Consider the following 20,852-nt stretch of genomic DNA (forward strand, 5'->3'; position numbering starts at 1 on the left):
GCCATAAAATCTTAACTGATCATTAATCTGCTACACCTAGTCCATAAACCTTAGTTTTCTTCAAGAAACATATGTACAGCCTTGGGTTCAATTCTTGTCCTTTTGGTTCATCATAATATTCTTTCAATAAGTTCATTATTACTGATTGGTTGTGATCGGTTTTGTGAGTTGAAAGTATAAAGTACTTGGAAAAAGTTTGACTAATATTAATTCCTGGTAATTAAGACGAGGTAATTAATAAAAACGGTTGTTTGAAAAATAAAGATAAATAAATCAGAGTGCAAATGAATAAGTTAAATACTATTTCTTTAGGGATAAAATAGGAGTGGACGATCAAGTCACTAGATCACCAAAAACTACGAAAAATTTAAGACTTTTAAGAAAATAATGTGTTTCATCGACGAATTTCATCTTTGACAAGCGTAACCATGGGTTTAATAAGGAGAATCCGCGAAAATATGGATTATCTTCGAATGAGAAATAAAGGCGGTCGACTAAAAACTGTTTCTGAACACAATGAAAGAAAAAATTCGCGCAATCTGCTACAAGACGTTTGCTTACGAGGAAAAACCCAAAGTCAAAAAACCCTTGTTATTAACAAGGCATCTGAAACCCCTACATTTCGCAAGAAAGTATTCGCAGTGGACGCACGACGATTGAGGTAAGGTGTTATTGTTCGACGAGCGCTAAATCAATGGTTTGGAAACGAATGGTTACGAGTGGTCACTCCCAGTGGGAAATTACAGCCACGGCATGTAAAGCCAATCCTTAAATTTGGTGGAAGTTTCATAATGGTGTTAGAATGTATGCTGGCTAGAAGCGTTGGACGACTTTACAAAGTCGTCGAAAAGAAGGCTGCAACATCGTATATTGATATTTTGAGAGCAGAAAAGTTTGATGTGAGTGCTTAGGACATTATCTTCCACCAAAACAAAGATCCTAGATATACAACTAAATCAATAAAATTATGGATTCAAAATATATCAATATCGCATAATTGAATCCATAATTTTATTGATTTAGTTGTATATCTAGGATCTTTGTTTTGGTGGAAGATAATGTCCTAAGCACTCACATCAAACTTTTCTGCTCTCAAAATATCAATATACGATATATTGCACTTCTTGAGTGTCCCAAACAGTCTCCAGATCTCAATCATTCGGGGCATTGAATAGGTCGGTTATTGGAGAGACGAGAAGTAAGAAAGAGCCATATGCAAAACTGCATGGCAGGACAGTCAGGACACGATGAAGGATGAATAGTCTGTAAAGGAATGCTTGACTTCTGAGTTTCTCAAAAATGTGGAACAGTTGATTCATTGTGAAAATATTCACAACTGATTAATGTAAGACCAAAAATCATGTGCGGTATTGCCATAACGAGTATGTAGAATTATTTCATCATAAAGTGTATCTCGAAAAGAAGAGCTTACCAGAAGTGCGTCATATTAGAAAAAAACGAAACTTTAGCTTTCAGTACGTCCAAAAACTAGATGGATTCCTGTGCTTAACTTAAAAACAATTATAAATACAAATGCGGTATTCACGGTATTCACCAGTAAATATTTTACTCTGTTTATTTGCAACTTAACAATGTTTAAACATAAAACCCATATTTGTTCTTGAAATAAATCAAAAACAAACTATGCTACATCTTGCAGCTCAGGGGGCATAACACGCGCGCAAGAGGAAAATTGAGTTCTACTACGGCTACGAGATACTTAACATGTTAGCCATATGCGGTAACTTTCCTAATCAACTATGTAAGGCTTACTGACGGGCACCAATTATACTGCTGGAGCAATAACCTGACTTGTTTGTAATAACTTGTAAGCATAAGATAAACCTTCTTGAGGCGGAGGGCTCATTTTTGAAATAATTTCTAGGGCAGTCGTTAAGTAGGCGGTCATAAAACTTCCTACGTGTCTTAACTAACATGTACCATAGTCAGTCGTCTATCTAAGATACGTATGAATGAAAATTCAGCTGGGAGGTAAATAAAAGAGATGCACATTTGAAAGTAGAAAGATAGTTGTAATGAAACACAACTGCGATGGTTAAACTAACTTCATTTCAGTCCAACGACCCTGAGCATCGTATTTTAAAAGTAGTTTCATGAGTGACAGAGTCTGGCTGGACAAATATCACCGTGGCAGAAAGATTATGACATGAATTAAATTTCAATAGCGAATTAGTATTTGAACTTACGGCATTGCTAAACCTTGGATGCTTAACACAAAATGCTAGTGATTACGAAATTATATTACGCTGTTCTTTGGTGGTTACGAAAAAAGAGACCACTTATTTCACATTATTTTAATATGCTTTAGTTTTCACTGCTCAGATATATTTTATCTAGGAAAAAATAAAACAAGTCGGAATACTGAAAGCTCGCACTTCGGGTATAAAGATTTTGTGTTCATCTTATGTAAGAAACTTCAACGCACATTTTTCTAACCTATTCCTTCATATTTTTCCAAACTACAAAACATACGTACATATTACAGCCATAGATATTATACTCACCCTAAACAAACAAACTGCGTATTTCCGAATACTGTACATTTATATAAACTCGTACCCATATTTCCGATTTACTTCGTGCATAAAAGCATACATGTGTACATATATAGTAGGTATATTAAATACGACTGGTTTAATGTATATATATATCTATCTGTACTATCCGCAAACTTCATTAGCACGCATATCAATTGATAATTGATATTCTTATACAAATGACTAAAAACCTTGAGTCCTCATTTCACCCAATATCAAATATGAAATCAGTTTTGAAAAATACTAATTGAGACCTTTCATTCAATACCCCACATGGCCAGATTTTATGAAAAAAAAAGTTTTACACCCTCCATTCACATTCATAGGGAGCCCCCCCTTAAACTTAACACACCACTTGTATGTAAAGGGCAACAACAGATCACACACTCCTGCCAATTTTCATGACAATCGGTCAAGCCGTTTCCGAATAAATCGGATGTGACCGACAGACAGACAGACATCGACTCGATTCTAATAAGGTTTTGTTTCACACAAAACCTTAAAAAGTGAATACCTATTTATACCAAAGCAGTTTCCCTTTCGTGTCAAAAAGTTTCCAGTTTTTGTTTTTAGGGGGCTAACTGTGTCCTTATCTTCAGCGAAAGATATGCTTTTTGGACCAACCGTGCTGGTTTTTCAAGAAATTGTAAAACATATTCTCGTTCTTAATATGGTTAGTTAATTTTTACTAAAAAGGAGGTCCAGGACCCCGCTTTGGACTCCAAAATCTTCCAAGATTTTATGTCGGTGCAGCCTGGGACATTTTGCGCCATCATATGTCATTCTGATAATAGCTATTAGTTTCAGATACACTTCTTGTTCACCCTGTCAAAAGCTTTCTCGAAATTGACGAAAAGAAAGTCCAAATCTTAACTCTGCGCACTGTTACAAACTGATCCACAGGGTGTTGACGTGGACAATGCAGCAGGATGCCGGGCGGAAACCAGCCTGTTCTGTCGATCAATGTTTCGAGATTTTCATTGATGTGTTCCATATTTTAGCTATTATCTTTGCAACGGCAGGGAGCACGCAGATACCCTTCCAATTGTCACACCCAAAACAGATCCCCTGTGGCCTTGACTATTATCCCCTTCCATTCCCTGGGAAAAGTCTCGGACTTCCAAGATTTCTGTACGAGTAGTAGCAGCAGATCAGCGGTAACTGTAGGTACAGCGATAAATAACTACGGGGAGATCCTCAATCCCAGCGGCTTTATTCCGTATGAGTGGATCGATGGCAAAATTATTTCTCTTCTGCTTGGAGAAACAGTCCGTATCCGCATGTTACAGTGATTAGCCATTTCATCCACAAGAGGATGAACTTCAGTGGATGTAATACGGTTAAGAACCGTAGTGTTCTTTCCGCCTCTTCAGTTGTTCATCACCGTGGATGAGAAATCGACCGCTGACGTCCACAGGACCATCGAAAGATTTGCGACCACATGCAAGCTCGTGGTGCGGTATACATTCCTGAAATCATTGCGATTTACGGCATCTTATCCCTTGTCATCGCGCACACTACCCTCGAAATTTTGTTCGGTATCGAAATACCCAACAGACCTGATCGGCTCTGTATTCTAACAATGTGCCAGTAATGACGAGGCGATGGAGGTTGCAGAAATCCACGAACTTCCTGCCATTGCCGTTCTGGTTTGAATTCGGTGTTTCCTTATCACATGTCCGAGCAAGAAGTTGTCACATCCCAGCTTATCATCCACATTACTCATCACGGTCACAATGTAACCTTTAAGGAGCCCCTTCTGGATTGCGTTTAATTGCTCACTGAAAGCATCCCTCTCCGCTATATCGGGAGTCCCCGTTGGCGCTCCATCTTAGGCAGCGTCTATCTCGTCTTTTTTTTCTACCATAGATATTGCCCTTATAGACTTTCCGGGCTGGATCATCCCCATCCATACGGATTAAGTGACCCACCCACTGCAACCTGCTGAGACGTATTATATCCTCAACCAGATGGGCATGGTATCGCTCACAGATTTCGTCATTGTGTAGGCTACGGAATCGTCCATCCTCATGTAGGGGGCCGAAAATTCTTCTCTCGAGCGCGGCCAAGAGTTCACAATTTTTCTTGCTAAGAACCCAAGTTTCCGAGGAATACATGAGGACTGGCAAAATCATAGTCTTGTACAGTAAGAGCTTTGACCCTATGGTGAGACGTTTCGAGCGGAACAGTTTTTGTAAGCTGAAATAGGCTCTGTTGGCTGACAACAACCGTGCGCGGATTTCATAATCGTAGCTGTTAAAGGTTGTGATTTTCGACCCTAGATAGGAGAAATTTTCAACGATCTCAAAGTTGTAGTCTCCTATCTTTATTGTTTTGGTTTGACCGGTGCGATTCGCTGTTGTTCGTTCTTTGGTTTTTAGTGCTGACGTTACCACCATGTATTTCGTCTCGGCTTCATTAATGTGCAGCCCAAGATCTCGCGCCGCCTGCTCGATCTGGATGAAGGTAGACTGTACATCTCGGGTTGTTCTTCGCATGATGTCAATATCGTCAGCGTAGGCCAGTAATTGGGTGGACTTGCAGAGGATGGTACCTCTCGCATTTACGTCTGCATCCCGAATTACTTCCTCCATGGCCAGAATGGAGAATATGCATGGTAGGGCATCCCCTTGTACTAGACCGTTGTTGATGCTGAATGATCTCGAGTGATCCTGCTGCTTTTATCTGGCCTCGCACATTGGTCGGGGTCAGAATAACCAGGTTATATCGCTGGAATTCCCGAGGACCCTCGGACCGTTATCGAGGAGCGTGCGCACATTCTAGAAAGCAATCATAGTTTGTTTTCCATAGCCAGAGGTCGTTGCCTTGAGGTCAGTCCTTATCCGATGCATAGTTGACGTTTCGGTAGCAATAAAGTTTGCAGGTGGCTAGCCTACAAATTTGTATCCCTCTCACGGCAGCAGGGAAGACTCTGAATGTATTCTTAAGCCCCAACTCACAGGGTGAAACTGCTGATAAAGTGGTCAATATTCTTCTCATTTGGGAGTGTCAATATTAAGAAATTCCCGCTATGCCGCCAACATATTTCAACGGGGTTAGAGAAGAGTCTTCATCCTTTCTCCTCCATACTTTCCCACCCGCTTTACGAGCTGAGTTTGAAATTTAACTTTTATCAGATTGTAATCAATGTGTGATTCGCGATGTTTCTAGCGAACAGGTTTAAGGAAGCTAAGACGTAACACCGTCTCCGTCGCTAGTAGTGATTATTTTATTAAGCAAATATGGATATTTCAGGAACAAATTGTTTCCTTCTTCATACATTCGTGCACTGAAGAAGTGAACAAGTTCTGAAATATCGATATAAGTTTAATAAAATAATAACTACCACATTTTAATTTCATTAACAACAGATTGGCCAAAGGGGATGTACGATCGAAAATGTGCGAAATTAATATCAGTATCAAATATCAGATGATATATAAGCAAGAGTTGGTACTTGGGAGTACTCAGCAAAATAAAATTACCAGTTTACTCTCAAAAAGCGTTTTAGTGCTAACATACTTTCCAGTGGCCGGAAGTGTAAGCTTTCAATTTCGGTGTTTTATCTGCTCCTGGCATTTTTTTAACAAACTTTATTTTGGAAATTACACACTGATTCATATCCCCAAATATTTGCTTCCTTTAGAAGCGTGTATAGTACTTTTCTTATCAAACGTTATCAGATACGCAACCTTTCATTTTTAATGCACAAATCAGATGTTTTCTGCCGTGAGTCAATACGAGGCAATGGCATTTATCAGATACTTCACTGGAAATGTTATTTAATTAACCGTTCATGGTGCCGATGCTACAACCAGAACGACCGAAATTGTTGATACTAACCATAAGATATGGGAAACAGAATAAAGATGTAGTGTCCATATTTATTTGTAGGTAAATACTGAATGCAACTTTTCTTCTATTTGCAGTGAACGATGGCATCGGATTGCGGCGTTTGGATAGCAAAATATCTCTTGTGTCTGTTTAATTTCATATTCTTTGTAAGTTTCCATTTTCCTCATCTCTGCAAATATTGCGATTTTTCTAAAAGTGCATACATACCATAAGCGTTCGCTTCATGTCTAATGTCACTGACTTTTATCGGTTCGCAGTTGCTGGGCACAGTTGTACTAGGAGCTGGAATATGGCTTGCCGTGGACAAATCATCTCTTATCGCTTTGCTCAAGATGGTAGAAAGTGAACATTTAGAGGTAAGTACGCTCATATACTCACACTTGTCATACATTCATATACATTCATTTTTAAAAACAGGGAACAATGTGCACTTACTTTATCGCTTGGAGCAAGCGCAAATATTGCACGTGAGAGTTCTCCTGACGGTGAAATTGCATCTATGCATCAAGGTGTAGATATGCACGCTGCTACTAAGAGAAAGCTGCATTTATCAGAAAAAGTATACACCGCTATCATTAAACAAATGTGCATACTCGTATGTTATATGTGCGGCAGACTTCAGTTCGACTTTGAAAAAATAATTTACTTGAAAATTGCCGCATCTAAGGTACCAGAAAATACTGATACCGGTTGTCGGTTGAAAATTTATTTGTTACATTTTTTTCCCGGTATGCTTACATTTGGGAGAAAATTGGGTGGAATATTGAATTCCCTTCTTTTCAGGTTGAAGTATAAGTTAAAAGCTTTCTATATTCTGGACAATTGGCCTCAAAGACTGGACATGGATTGCTCTAATTCAGTAGGAATACCAAACATTTCTGTAACAAATTAACTTCTCTGATTTTGCATTGTACAACTACTAAACCACATAGTATACAGTACACTTTCACTTTTGTGGAAAACTTTCTCCAACTTAATACAAAACGGCACCACAAATTGCTTGTTTTTCCGAAAACCTTTTGGTAATAACAACTATCAAACTATCTATCAAGTAGCCCTCATTTAAAAATAAGGATTTTTATACCTATACTCCCAGCGGATTTCTTTGTGAAGAAATATTTTTTGAACTCAAAGTCTGTGTGGCAATTCTCCACTTTCATCAATGACCTCTCCAACTCAAGTGCAAATAAATGATTGAAAGCATTCTTCCAATTGACCATCACTGAAACACTGTTTCTAAGAAGCGGCTGCTTATGGGGTCGTTGTAGAATATTTTCACCAAAGCATATTTTCTGCGGACTTTGCTTTTGACGATAGAAACTATTTTTTCCAGTCATACCTTTCGGTCTCTTAATTTATGAATACTAAACTTTAGATAAATGTGATTAGGGAAATCATGATTCCAATCACTAGTACTTTCACTGTCTGCTTGGTTCGTGGGCTCTAGGGTCCCAGGTCAAAAACCGGCACCCAGAATGAAAAGTCTGAAGCTAGAACTGGTAATACAATCGTCCGAGTTTAAGCAACGTCAACGAAAAATTCAGGGATGGAGTAAGTATCGTAAAGCTTCTTCCTTCCTTAGTAAAACTCACAACTCAATTGCCTCACCTACACCCTGGGGACCTTCTATTTTATATAAGCAAAAACACGAGGTGGATACGAATTTTAAAACGGCCTTCTCACTTTTTTTGGTTCACTCAAGTATTTAAACACGAATATATTGATGAGCAATGACGGCCTCATAAGAAGTTCCTTTGTTTTTGCGTGGATGAAGTTGTCAGCCACATTTTAAAACACGTCTACTCTGTCGATCGTTGCTAGCCGGTGGGTGCGAGACGCGCGGAAGTTCCAATACGGAGTACAAAAAATGCAGCGTAATATACATTGTGAAAAAACAAATTTCACCATTGATTAGTCAGGTCAGCAGCTACCGTAAATAAAATTATTTCCACATTACATATCGCAGCACGAAACTATTGTGTAGAACGCTAACTCTATCATGAGAATAAGTAGCTTAAGAGGTGAGCTAAGTTGTGATGGTTTTACGTGAGCACCCGCCGTATCTGGTTAACACAACGTTTCTCTTCGGACACGGATTGATTCAGAGACCACTGTCAGAACCCACCTGTGGCAGACACAACGATCGCGGTTTATATTGAGAGCAAGGTCTGCATTCATACCGGTGGATGCAAGGACTATCTAAAGCCTCTACCACAACTAAGGAATACATCACCCGAGTTGTACAATGCAACTTCACGCTTGAGTCCAACCAATCCTGCTCGCGATGTGGCACAACCCTCATGAAACTCCCACAATGGGGCCGACCGCAAATAACCGGGCCGAGAACTCATTCTGCATTCTGCTGAGACATATGAACTCCTACTAGTGAGATTTCGTGGCGGGAACTAATTCAGATAGTTATGTTGACTCGATCGATAGGGTCGTTTCCCTGTCTGCCTGCTCGCCACTTCTGAGCGTCACTTCACCATAATTGCAGTTTCACATTTTGGGGCTGATACGACAACCTATCGGCACATATGCATCAGCCGAACAAACCCGCCAGCTTAGACTGCCTCCGTACGGACGTGTTCCTTTTTTTAGTACGTGAATCCTGGCAATTTGAAGTTGTTTTCTAGGATGTGAGCTGAGGGTATGATCGTTAAAGTTTCTAAGAAAGCCATCTAACTTCTTCTTTATTCAGAGCGGAACTAGGTTCTTAGCTAGGAGATTACGTCACTTTCCACGATCTTACGCTTGATCTGGAGGGATTTTAAAATAACCAACCGTATAAAACCATCGTTGTTTCGATCGACATTTTGGCCTTCAAATCTTGGATTTGAAACGCTCTTTAATGCGTCGATCACGAAGAACGGTAGTTGAGGGATGCCGCTTCATTCAAATTACGCTGATGCCTAAAGCAATTTCATAACGTAGTTCACTTTGGCTGATAGCATTGATCTGAGATATTTAAATCACTCAGTTCTAGTCAGGTTATTGTCACTAAAAACGATTGATCGTTAGCAATTCTGTTTTGTTGAAGTTCAATCTCAGACCGTTTTGCATGATAATCATTCCACTTTTGGACAAGCTGTTGAAGGTCAAGCTTGCTATGAGACGCTAGAAAAACATCATCTGTATAGGGCAATGTATAGAGCGTTGGACGTTGGCTGTTCGTTGTGGCAGTATACCAAACAAATACGAAGAGAAAAAGCAAGAGGACACTTTGTTAGTGGAAGCCGACAGAGACACAAAGCAGTTTGATAGCGATAGAGCAACCCAGGGCATGCGTCCCTTTGACACTAGTTGCCACGAAGTATACCACATGAATTTGTGTGACATGCTGTCAAATATCTTCTTTAGAACCAGAAATAAAACGTATAGAGAGCGATGGTTCTCACGGTCTTTTTCTATGAATAACCGTGCAGTGTATATTGCGTCAGCAGTCTCGAAGTTTTCAACAAACCTGGCGTGCTATCTTCCCAATCGGACGGTGCTTTACCTTCCTCAACAACCTGATTGAACAACTTACTGAGCCCCAGTCCTTCACTTTCCAAAGCTCAGCTGCGATGTCGCTAGGCCCTGTTACTTTCATCGATTTTATTCGTTTAATCGCTTCCTCTGTGTTGCTCACAAGTGAAATTGCTTCAAATAAAGAACGTAAATATCTTTGTAGTGGGCCGCTCAAATAACAGCTCCTTTCTTTGCTTCCCGGTTGGCACTCTTGTAAAATTGCCAAGTGGCCATGTTTTATCAACTTATAATATAAGCACTTCTTCTCAACCTTCATTTGAGTATCGTCATTCCAAAAAGAAGTATCTCGGTTTATAAACCACTTATCTGGTTTCCTGATCCAGAAGATTATCTCGGCCACTTTGTGGATCATGTTTTTAGTTTGATTCCACGTTTTCTCGATGTTCATAACGGTTGGCAATAACGTAATTGAGATCATTTCTTCTCTTTCCTCACGAATTCGCAAGATAACTACGGCCGATGTTGAAGTGGGATCCTCTCATAGGAAATGGCTTTGCAATCAGTGGCGGTGAGATAATAGCGCGTCCTTTGAGGGTATAGTCGATTTGCGTTTAACTTTTTCGACGAATGTAGGGAGATGAGACAAATAAGTTTCCGAAAAATATACTAAACGCACGTTGTTGCGCCAACGATTATTATTATTATATTATAATAACTAGATAGTCATCATAGTTTCCAGAATGCATCTTTCTCAGCATTGGGCCGTAGTGCACATGCCTTAATAATATTGAACGTCAGCCAATCATCAAATCGCTCAACTTCTTTAATCGTGTCGCGGAAACCATGTCAATGTTGACACCATATTAAGTGGATGGGCTGCGAAAATAGAGAAGTTTATAACCATTCTTGTCGCATTTGCATTCGTTGTCTCAGTTTTGGCATCACATCATCGATTTTCTGCTAAACGTGGATACACCCTGTTAAATAATTACATGTGCAACATAAAAATTCTTTTTTAAGAAAAAATATGCATTTTAATATATCCTTGTTTTGTAAAAATAATAATGGTTTTAGTGTGTTCTACCAAAATCAAAATAAAATTTATTCTTAAAGTATACATATAAACAAAACTTGTCGGGGAACCAGAAGCTGGACGATTCAGGTATGAAAGGTTTTGTATATTTCTTTTATAAAGCCATTTGAGTGTGCATTTGTCCCATTGGTATCTAGCACGTAATATATGCATATGTATATCCACTCACGCTCAAAGTCTTGACGTTGCAAAGAAGCGACAACTTTGACCTATTATAACTTTGTTAGTAATATTACGATTTCCATCAAACTTGGTAGGATCATGCTCTATGTTGTAGCCTACGTTGCTGCTCTTAATTTTTTTTTCAGATTTTTCGTTTGGGTAGTTTCTGAGAATGGGTCCATGAAAGAAATAATCATTTTCGATCTCTCGCACTCCCCCCTTTCCAACAAATGTCAAAACTAAGACCGGTTTCGGAAAGTACTAAACGATACATTTCATTTGATACCCCACATGACCACATTTGGTGAGAAAAAGTTCACTCCGCTTTTGCATGTATGGGGACTCCCTTAAATTCGACGTAGAATGATGTAACTCTAACACCGTATATGTGATCGTTCACGGTGATGGTGCGTGCGACAGACCGACAGAAAGTAAACCAATTTTAATAAGGTTTTGTTTTACACAAAGGGAAATATGATCTCTTTTGTTAATGCCAAGTAATGTCAATTTTCTGCCATTCATTCTGCAAAGCGACTTTCAAATATTTGACAGCCGTAAACTGAAGTCCATTTTCGATTGGATTTAAGTCCATACGTTTGGCTGGCCACTTCAGTACGAGTATATTTCTGAATTTAAAAAGTCGATGGTGGCCCTTGCTTTATGAATACCGACATTGTCTTGCTGAAAAGTCCAGTTATCTCCTAAAAATTACTTAACCATATTCTATAAGCACATTGCCAAAAGTTGTATCATATATATTGTTCGACGTCCATATTGTGTGTTATAAAGAAGAGAAAATTGTCCATTATATCCAAATACAGCCCGAACCATTACTGACCCCTGCCAAAATGTCAATGCCAGGTCTTTCTGGGATGCTTAAATCACAGTAATACTTTTGATTGCCGTCAGGACCATCCAAATTAAATTTTTGTCTTCACTAATAATAACTTGATGGAATTCCCGCCTCCAAAATTGGTGTATTTCGGCAAATTGCAATCGGGCCCTTATAGAATTGATTTCAAGATTTGCGTGTCCTCTCCTCATGATAACTAAAATAATCATGGAGTGCGCTAAGGAAGACATTTGAAGTTTGGTTAAAGCTAGCACGCTGGTTTTTGCTTTTTTCCTCCTTTATTGGCCACATTAACACCTTTAGGATCATTGTGGAATAGAGTGCGTAGCTTAGATCTCCGCTCCACCTATTCTCCAATTATTTGGAGAAGACTTTCGACAGAGTCAACCATTAATACACCTGAAGTGCTATTAGCAGAGCGAGCATCCATGTGAACATCGAAGTAACAATTTCGCAGGAATTTGAAGTCGAAAACAGAATCCGCCAGAGTTCTTCTTGACTACAGAACGCGGAGAGGTTCACAAGATTCCCGACTACGTCGAGTCATGGATTTTCCTCAAATGGCTTTGGATTTCTAGAACGAAACCAAAATTTTCAATCTGACAGGTCCTCACACTTTTTTTTATTTGGATTAATAGATAAATGATACCATTGATGGCGTCGAACTATTGTATATTTTAATAGGGTTGTTTATTTGGTGCATTATTAGTTGCCTTCGCTGGTTTGTTCTAAATTTGGAACTACAGATATCTGAGTTCAAGTTCAAGTTGAGGCTGTTCCGCGTTACTTTCCCTACAAGTTTTCTCAACTCATATTAAAAAAAATGTCAAAGGAAGAACTATGTCGACATACACAGCAGAAATCCGTTGATGTGTTGATAAGAAAGTGGAAACGGGGAAGGCAACAGGTCACACATTGAGAAAGGTCGACAATTTTATGTTGGGTTTGGTAGGGAGAACAGGTTTTCGGAAAGTCTTCGGAAGTTGAAGCATTTTATCAGAAACCAACAACAATGGAGCGTAGAGATGGTCGAAAATGCTTTTGAATTTCTTGTTCAAAAATGGCATATACATATATATTAGGGACCTGCGATGGTAAATATGTAGACCGTAAACTAAGATGTGTAAGTGACATGTGTTTTGCTTTTTATATAAATTCGTTCAACTGAACAAATCAATGGTCTGGTATGCGAAAATCTTTCTGAGTCCGCTGTAATGGCGTCCTCACTGCGCCTAAATCCTGGTCTTGAAAATACAAGCGAAGGACTATCACCTAGAATATGGGGATACTGTGCTTCTATTCGTATGAATATCGACCAGCTTAATGCAAAGACACTTTTAGCACCCCAGCGAAAAAGAAATTACACACTCTTATGTTTCCAACAGATTCCCGAATTCGGAAAAGAAAGCCTATGAACAGCGCAAACAGGAAACTGGTTGAAAAGCCGCAATGTGGGTTAATATGAAGAGCCTATTGTAGGCAGAGTGCGAAAAATACATTGAGCCTGGAAGACAAGAAAACCTTGGGCTCAGGGTAACTCCCCCTCTTTCCCCCTGCGTAGGACCAGACGGCAAGAAGATTCGATAAGAAACTTTTAGGAAAGGTGTTTAACCTATTAACAAATGACACATGAGTAATGTGTCACATAAGAAAGAACCCGTAATATGGTGCTAATCTGACAAGAATAGAATGCAAAAACGGATTGAATAGACAGAAGGGGTACATTTTGTACATTTTCCATAGTCCCACTACAGTTCATGTTGCATTTACGTTATTATGATGCAGTTTTGTGGAGGAGATACGTGAAGAAATAGAAAAGGAAAGACAGTTAAGGTTATACTTCCTGCAAATTCTAGTGTTACTTCCGCTCTACAAAATGGTGTAAACTAACCGCAATAATTGGAACACGTTAATCACGTTAGGCAGATTCATACTTTGCTTACTGTTATTTACACTGAAGAGTGAGCTGTAGTATCGTTCAGTCTTCTGAAGCCTTGTTCTATATTTATTCCAACACACGCTTAAATATCGTGCGAAAAATCACACTTTTATGAGTACATATCTGTCACATACTCGTATGCGGCCTAGTTTTTTGAAATCACATAATGCCACAGACTTAATGGAATAATTCAATTGGATTGCATAATTCATAAGACACGTACTCATGCGCGTGGAAAAGATGACTGACAAATGGATACAGAAAATCGTTCAGTACACATGAAATGCAAATAAATTTAACAAAGCAAAGGGTGAAATAATTTCAAGCATCCACAAAACTCTCGTTTCATTCCCAATTGTCACCTTACAGTGAAGACAAAAATGGGTTGTTATACTCGTCATCTCAATCACTCCATAATCAAACTTTTAATGTCTATTTAAGGATTGAATAATATGTGTATTCTCGTCTTATGAACAAACAATCCACAACGCTTAAATATTCATCAGAAACCAAAAGAAATGAGTAAGTGTAATAACTACGCACTTATAGCCTTCTAGTTGGTAAGTCTACAGCAAACAATAGCTGAGCAATTTGTGGGTATCATCGTTGGCATCATTTTTATGGCATTGAAAATTTTATTATGAATTTTGCTATTTCAATTAAGCTTGCCATAATTGCACATAGCGTATTAGCAGCTTCAATCTTTTCAAGCTATGATGTGTGTGGAGCTTGATTTTTATTTGAGTATGAATAATACATCTCGTTGCACCTTTCTTTAGGTAGGGAGCACCTAATAGCTTCATCAATTAATGATACATACCTAAGTGCATATATAATCATCAGAAATATATATGCAGACTTTCTGGTTACCGCTCATTCGTCAACAACACGCAAAGCAGCCTGTAAACATTGAAAGCTACAGGTTTATTGAAAAAAAAACCTTATTCATTTCGGAGGAGATTTCCTTCACAAAGATGCCTCAATATTCTCTGGAGAGGAAATCTCCTCAAAAGAGTGAATGAAATCCTTTCTAAGCACTACTCAACTCACGGCACAGTTCTATTAATGGGCTTCAGACGCATATGAAGAACTCAGCTGAGTTTTCGTTCGAGAACGCATGCTGCGTCGCGAATATATTCAAGCTCCTTGATGATGATATCGGCTGCCCTAAGATGGCTAGTCTAGGCTTGTCCTACTGTTCACAGAAGGCTTCCGTCCTTTTTGCGTACTGTTTCCTCACCGCCTTCTATCCCAGATTTGATTATTTTTGAAAAGTCTAACGGTTGTTATTTTTTCATAGCCTCTGAAGGCGTTGATCATCGATTTTACTAAAACAAGTGGGGAAACCGGAAGCTGGGCGCTTCAGGTATGAAAGGTTTTGTTTGCTTCTTGTGTGAGTATATTTGAGTGTAGAACTATCCCATTTGTACGTAGCCCGTTAAGAATATGCATTTAGCATGTCAGATTTAGTACTTCGGGTTGTAAATTTACACGGTAAAGACCACTTTGAGCTACTGTAACTTTGTTACTAATAGTATGATTTTGATCAAACTTGGAGATGATATGCTTCATATTATATTTTATACTGCTACCAACTTTTATAACTCTGACATAAACTTAAGAGGGGTTTTACTCAATTTTCCCAAAAATACGGTAATATACTATTATTAATTTAATTTGAACAGATATCGATATGGAGAGTATTTTGAGGCCTGGGTACCGTGTAGAGGCAGCTTCATGATTTTTTTCAGATTTTTCGGTTGGGTAGTTTCTGAGAATGGCTCCGTTAAAGAAATCATCACTTTGCACCCCTCCCATTCCCCGCCTTTTTAACAAATTTCAAAACTAAGACCGGCTTCGAAAAGTACTAATCGAGACCATTTCATTTGGTACCCCAAATTTTACATGCCTCTTTTACATGTATGGGGACCCCCCCTAAATCTCAACGTAGGAGGATATTACTCACTGCATGGCTGGGGGTCCACAGTTCTCACCTACACATCAAATTTCGTGTTAATCGGCGTAGCCATTTCTGAGAAAAATGCCTGTGGCAGACAGACAGACAGACAGACGGACAGACAGGCAGACAGACAGACATTGAACCGATTTTAATAAGGTTTTATTTTACAAACAAAACCTTAAAAAGGCTGGGGAGAATTAGATCCTTCTTGAATGGAATTTTAATATTTCACCCGAATGTCATTATTCTCGTTAATTATCTTATTTGGCTTAGGATGCTGTTAATTCGCACGAAATTGATAAGCTTGAACTGTTATAACTTTTGACACTAATAGTTGGATTTTCATGAAACTTGGCATGTGTATACACGAGGCTGTCCTCTATGTCTGTGCAAAATTTAGTACATCTAGGATGAACCTAAGGGGAGTTTTTTAGTCAATTTCAAAAATTTGATAATATACTATTAGTAAATTTATTTGAGCAGATACCGGAATGGGACATCTCTCGAAGATTAGATTTCACATAAGTGTTTTACACTAAACCTTAAAAAAGGCTGTAGATAAGTAGATTCTTCATAAATAACACTCTAATATATCACGCGAATGTCAATTATTCCCGTTAATTATGACGTCAGCATCTTATTTGCATTGTTTGGAAGCAGTTAATTCGCGCAAAAGTGCTAAGTTTGAACTGCTATAACTTTGGCGTTAATGGGCAGATTTCCATGAAAGCACGTATATGTTATCCTCTACGCTGGTGCACAACTCGGAAGTCCTAGGATGAATTTAAGGGGGTTTTGCAGTAAATTGCTAAAAGTTAGTAATATACTCTTATTACGTTTATTTGAGCAGATATCGGAGTGGGACATATTTTGAGGCCTAGATTTCATCTAAGCGCACCACCCTGATTTTTTTCGGATTTTTGGGTTGGATAGTTTCCGAAAATGAGTCCTGTCTCACTTTAAGTGCGCACATTTTGACTCCTTACTCGCGCATTTCGCAATTCCAGCCAAAACTAATACCAGTTTCGGAAAGTACAAAATGAAATCTTTCATTTGATACCCGGTGACTATATCCGGTGAAAATATTTTTTGAATCCCCCCTTTGCATGTATGGGGAGCCCCCTTTAAACTATACCTAAATGTATGTCACTCACTGTATGCGTGGGATTTCATAGTTCCCATCTGTCCACCAAATTTCGTTCGGATCGGTTTAGCCGTTTTGGAGAAAAGTGCATGTGACAGACACATTGAATCGATTTTAATAAGGTTTTGTTTTACACAAAACCTTAAAAAGAGCAATTTCAACATTAAATACAACCCTGTGTATAACAACAACAACAACAACCGGATATATTTTTTATTTCCATTCCAGTTTTTATCTTCAAAATAAAAGAAACCATTTCATTCCTGAGAAATCACAACTTTAAAAACACTACTACACTATTGAGTGTGAGAAATGCTCGCAAAAATTAATACTATTGGGTCCATGACAGATGAAAACAGCCGAAACCTGGGTAATGCAACAATATTACTTGAAATTGAGTAAACTGAAAATAAGGACCCTGATAAGTTTTTACGAAAATGTCTGCACACGATGAAAATCTAGTACAATGAAGGCCCAATTTGCGAAATTTTCAATAAATTTAAAGAAAAATGACGTAGTATATTGAACCCCTCCACGTCTTTCTTCCTAAGTATTGGTGACAAAATGCCACCCTATCGGGCTTCTTTTTGGACTTCAAATTACTCTGATAACAATCACAACGATCAAGCTTTTCAGGTGTCTTTGCGACAGCGGGAACCACACAAATATCGCTCCAGTTGCCATATTCAAAACGAGTGCTCTTCCTCGGAGTCTTAATGATCATCCTCTTTTTTCATATAGTTTGAAAGATCCCAGATATCCAGGATTTATGCATGAGTGGAAGTGAAATATATGTAGAGACTGGAGACCCTGCATGGAAATTTCGGCATGAAGATCGTCAAGGTTAATGTCCCTCACAGAAGCGTCCAAAAGCTTACGACCCCTACAAGGTGTTTTGTGATACAAATTGCGGATACCGGTCATATTAAATTTGAGGGTCCTCTGCGCAATATCCACCATGAGCAGAAAATAATGTCCTCTTGCATAGTTTGATGTCATAAGGGATTGATGTATCTACAATACCTGTAGCTGTACAACCATCCTCACGAGACAAATTTCTTCGATATGCTGACCCAGTGGTGATCTTTTCTGCGTATTTCCGTTCAATATATGCAGAATAACAAAATTTGGCGATCAATGAGAACTTTTTGGTACCGCCAAGCAAAGCTATCGAGTGCTACCCACGGATTCACATTGACGTAACCATATGTATTCCCAAGATATTTCCCTGACAGACGCAGTACAGCCAGAAATGCATTTTTGACGCGAAAGGGAGAAAATAAATATGATAATTTATCATCATCAACGGCGCAATCATCGATATCCGGTCTACGCCTGCCTTAATAAGGAGCTCTTGATATTCCCGTTGTTGCACCGCCATTTCGATATCCTTAAAAGTCTCTAAGCCATCGCTCCACCTGAGGCAGAGTCTGCTAGGTTCTTTTTCTACCATAAATATTGCTTTTATAGATTTTCCGGGATGGATTATACAGATGAAATATCCCACCCACCCACCTATTGACTCGAATTTTGTTTATTCGCTAAGTAAGCTCCTTCCATCCTCATGTAGGTGACCAACAATTCTTCGTAGCCAAGAGCTTGCAATTTTTCTTGCTAAACACCGAAGTCTCCGAGGAATGCATGAGGCCTGAAAAGATCATTGTCTTGTATAGTAAAAGCTTTCACCAATGGTGGAACATTTCGAGTGGAACAATTTTTGTAAGCTAAAATAGGCTATGTTCGCTGCTAACATGCCATCATCATAGCTGTTACCGATTGTGAGTTTCGACTCTAGATAGGAAAAATTGTCAGCGGACTCAAAGTTGTACTCCCCCATCTTTATTGTTCTCGTTTGACCAGTGCGATGATATTGTCGCTTCTCTGTCCTTTGGTACTGGCGTTGCTACTGTTTACTTCGTCTCACCTCCATTAAGGTGCAGCCCAAATTATCGCGTTACCTGCTTGATCTGGATGAAAGTAGGTTGTACATCTCGGGTTGTGCTTCCCATAGTCTTTTACCCTGGCTATGCGGTCATATGCGGCCTTGAAGTCGATAAAAAGGTGTTGCAACCATATTCCAACAGTTTTTCCATCGCTAGCTGCAGAGAGAAAATCTGATCTGTTTCTGATTTGGCTGGAGTGAAGCCTCTTTGGTATGGGCCAATGATGTTCTAAACGTATGGGGTTATCCGGCCTAGCAAAATATCGGAGGATGTCTTATAGATGGTACTCAGCAACGTGATGCCTCTATAATTGGTGCACTGTGGGATACCTCCCTTTTTATGTATGGGATAGACAATGCCTCGTTGCCAATCGTTCGCTGGAGAGACCCAAGTATATTTCCGCGCCGCTTGGCTGTTCCAAGTATGATTTTGAAATAGTTGAGACAGACTTCGAGGATTCGTTCTATTGACGCGTAGAAGTTGTTCTCCGAATCTGCAGTCTATTCTGTAGGGACGTGAAGGTTTATGAGGCTTATATTGCGAAATTTGCCTCGCAAACATAGAAGGCATAGCCTTTCACTTATGTTTTCAAAGCCGTTAACAGCAGATTTCATTTTTTGGCTGATTAAGAGATCTAATATAAACGTATGGTTTACTGGATGACTACTCTTTTCCAGGAAATCGCTCACTGTGCAGCGCATCTATCTGGTAACTTTTTTACTGCATAGGGAGCGAATACTTCTTGAGAAAATGCGCAAATTATTAGTCCGTCTTCGTTGGCAGATTCGTCATTGTAAAATCCAGCCAGTCCTAAGCTCCTAAGCTCATGCCATGGGGAAAAATGGAAATTCTTCAGTCGACTAATGACCTTGTTTGAACTTTGTGCCAACCGACGATGCAAGCTGGTCAACTATTTATATCAGATATTCTGGCTGGGGCAGGGCCTATGCGAATCTAAAAACGATCTGTGATCTGTATAATGAATTCGTTTCCGAAAATGAGCCAAGTCAAGGAGGGCAAGGATCGCCTATAATAGTGCTCGATCGCGAGATCGGTTTTTGATGATTTTTCTAGGTGTTCAATAAAAGGGGCCGCGTAGAATCTCTTTTCTATATGTACCCCAAAAAGTGAAACAGGTCTCGTTTCCAGAATCTATCCAACCGAAAAATTTGAAAAAAATCACAGTGTATTTACAAAATCGTATACAAAGTCGAGGCCTCAAAATGCATTCCATTCCGATATCTGGTCAAGTAAAATTAATATTTGCATATTACTATATTTTGAAAATTAATTGCAAACCCTCCACCATAACATGCTAAGCATTGGCTTGGTCGATAGAGTGGACTTCGTGAGATCACAAAGGTTAAGCGGTTTTCGCGTACTTAGATGGGGGCAAAATGAAGAGTACAGTGCATCATGATAGAAAGTAGTTTGAAATTCCATTCGCTTCAAATTGAAAAATTTTTTGTTGTTGAATTTGTAAAATTGTTATCCTTGCTTCACCACTTTTTTGTTGTTTTTCCTAAAGCGTCAGGGGTGTCTTGTGTTCTCTGAGTTGGGGGGAACACAATACCAGGTACCATGCCAAAATATATGTTGGAATTCAAAATAGAATCCGTCCATGCTGTCATCTGTCGTAGGTATTTTTTCGCAGTTGGTCACAAATTTCAATTGACTTTGTTTAGATGAATGAAAGAATTCAGTAGATAGTAATATTTTTCTGGAAATTCTTGAAATGATGCCTACATAGAAACTCATCACCATTCTTGCACAAACAGTTGTTCTCAATTCTTGGTTACTTTGCATCTTTAGAGTATTCTGTCCGAGATCAGTCATGAACTATGTCTGCGTACAGATGGATATCGAATTGTGGG

General features: G+C 39.0%; 1 protein-coding gene across 3 annotated transcripts in view; it reads left to right on the forward strand.

Moving 5' to 3' along the window:
• LOC119647934 (tetraspanin-18) overlaps nt 1-20,852 on the forward strand; it is a 145,051-nt gene that overhangs the window by 66,037 nt on the left and 58,162 nt on the right. For all 3 annotated transcript variants that reach the window (XM_038049276.1, XM_038049274.1, XM_038049277.1), the window contains 2 exons: nt 6,488-6,559; nt 6,671-6,769. In XM_038049276.1, coding sequence (XP_037905204.1) covers nt 6,494-6,559; nt 6,671-6,769 — 165 coding nt within the window. In that variant the 5' untranslated portion in view covers nt 6,488-6,493. The remainder of the gene's footprint in view (nt 1-6,487; nt 6,560-6,670; nt 6,770-20,852) is intronic.

This window comes from Hermetia illucens, chromosome 2 (assembly GCF_905115235.1).
Source record: "Hermetia illucens chromosome 2, iHerIll2.2.curated.20191125, whole genome shotgun sequence".
Lineage (NCBI taxonomy): Eukaryota > Metazoa > Arthropoda > Insecta > Diptera > Stratiomyidae > Hermetia > Hermetia illucens.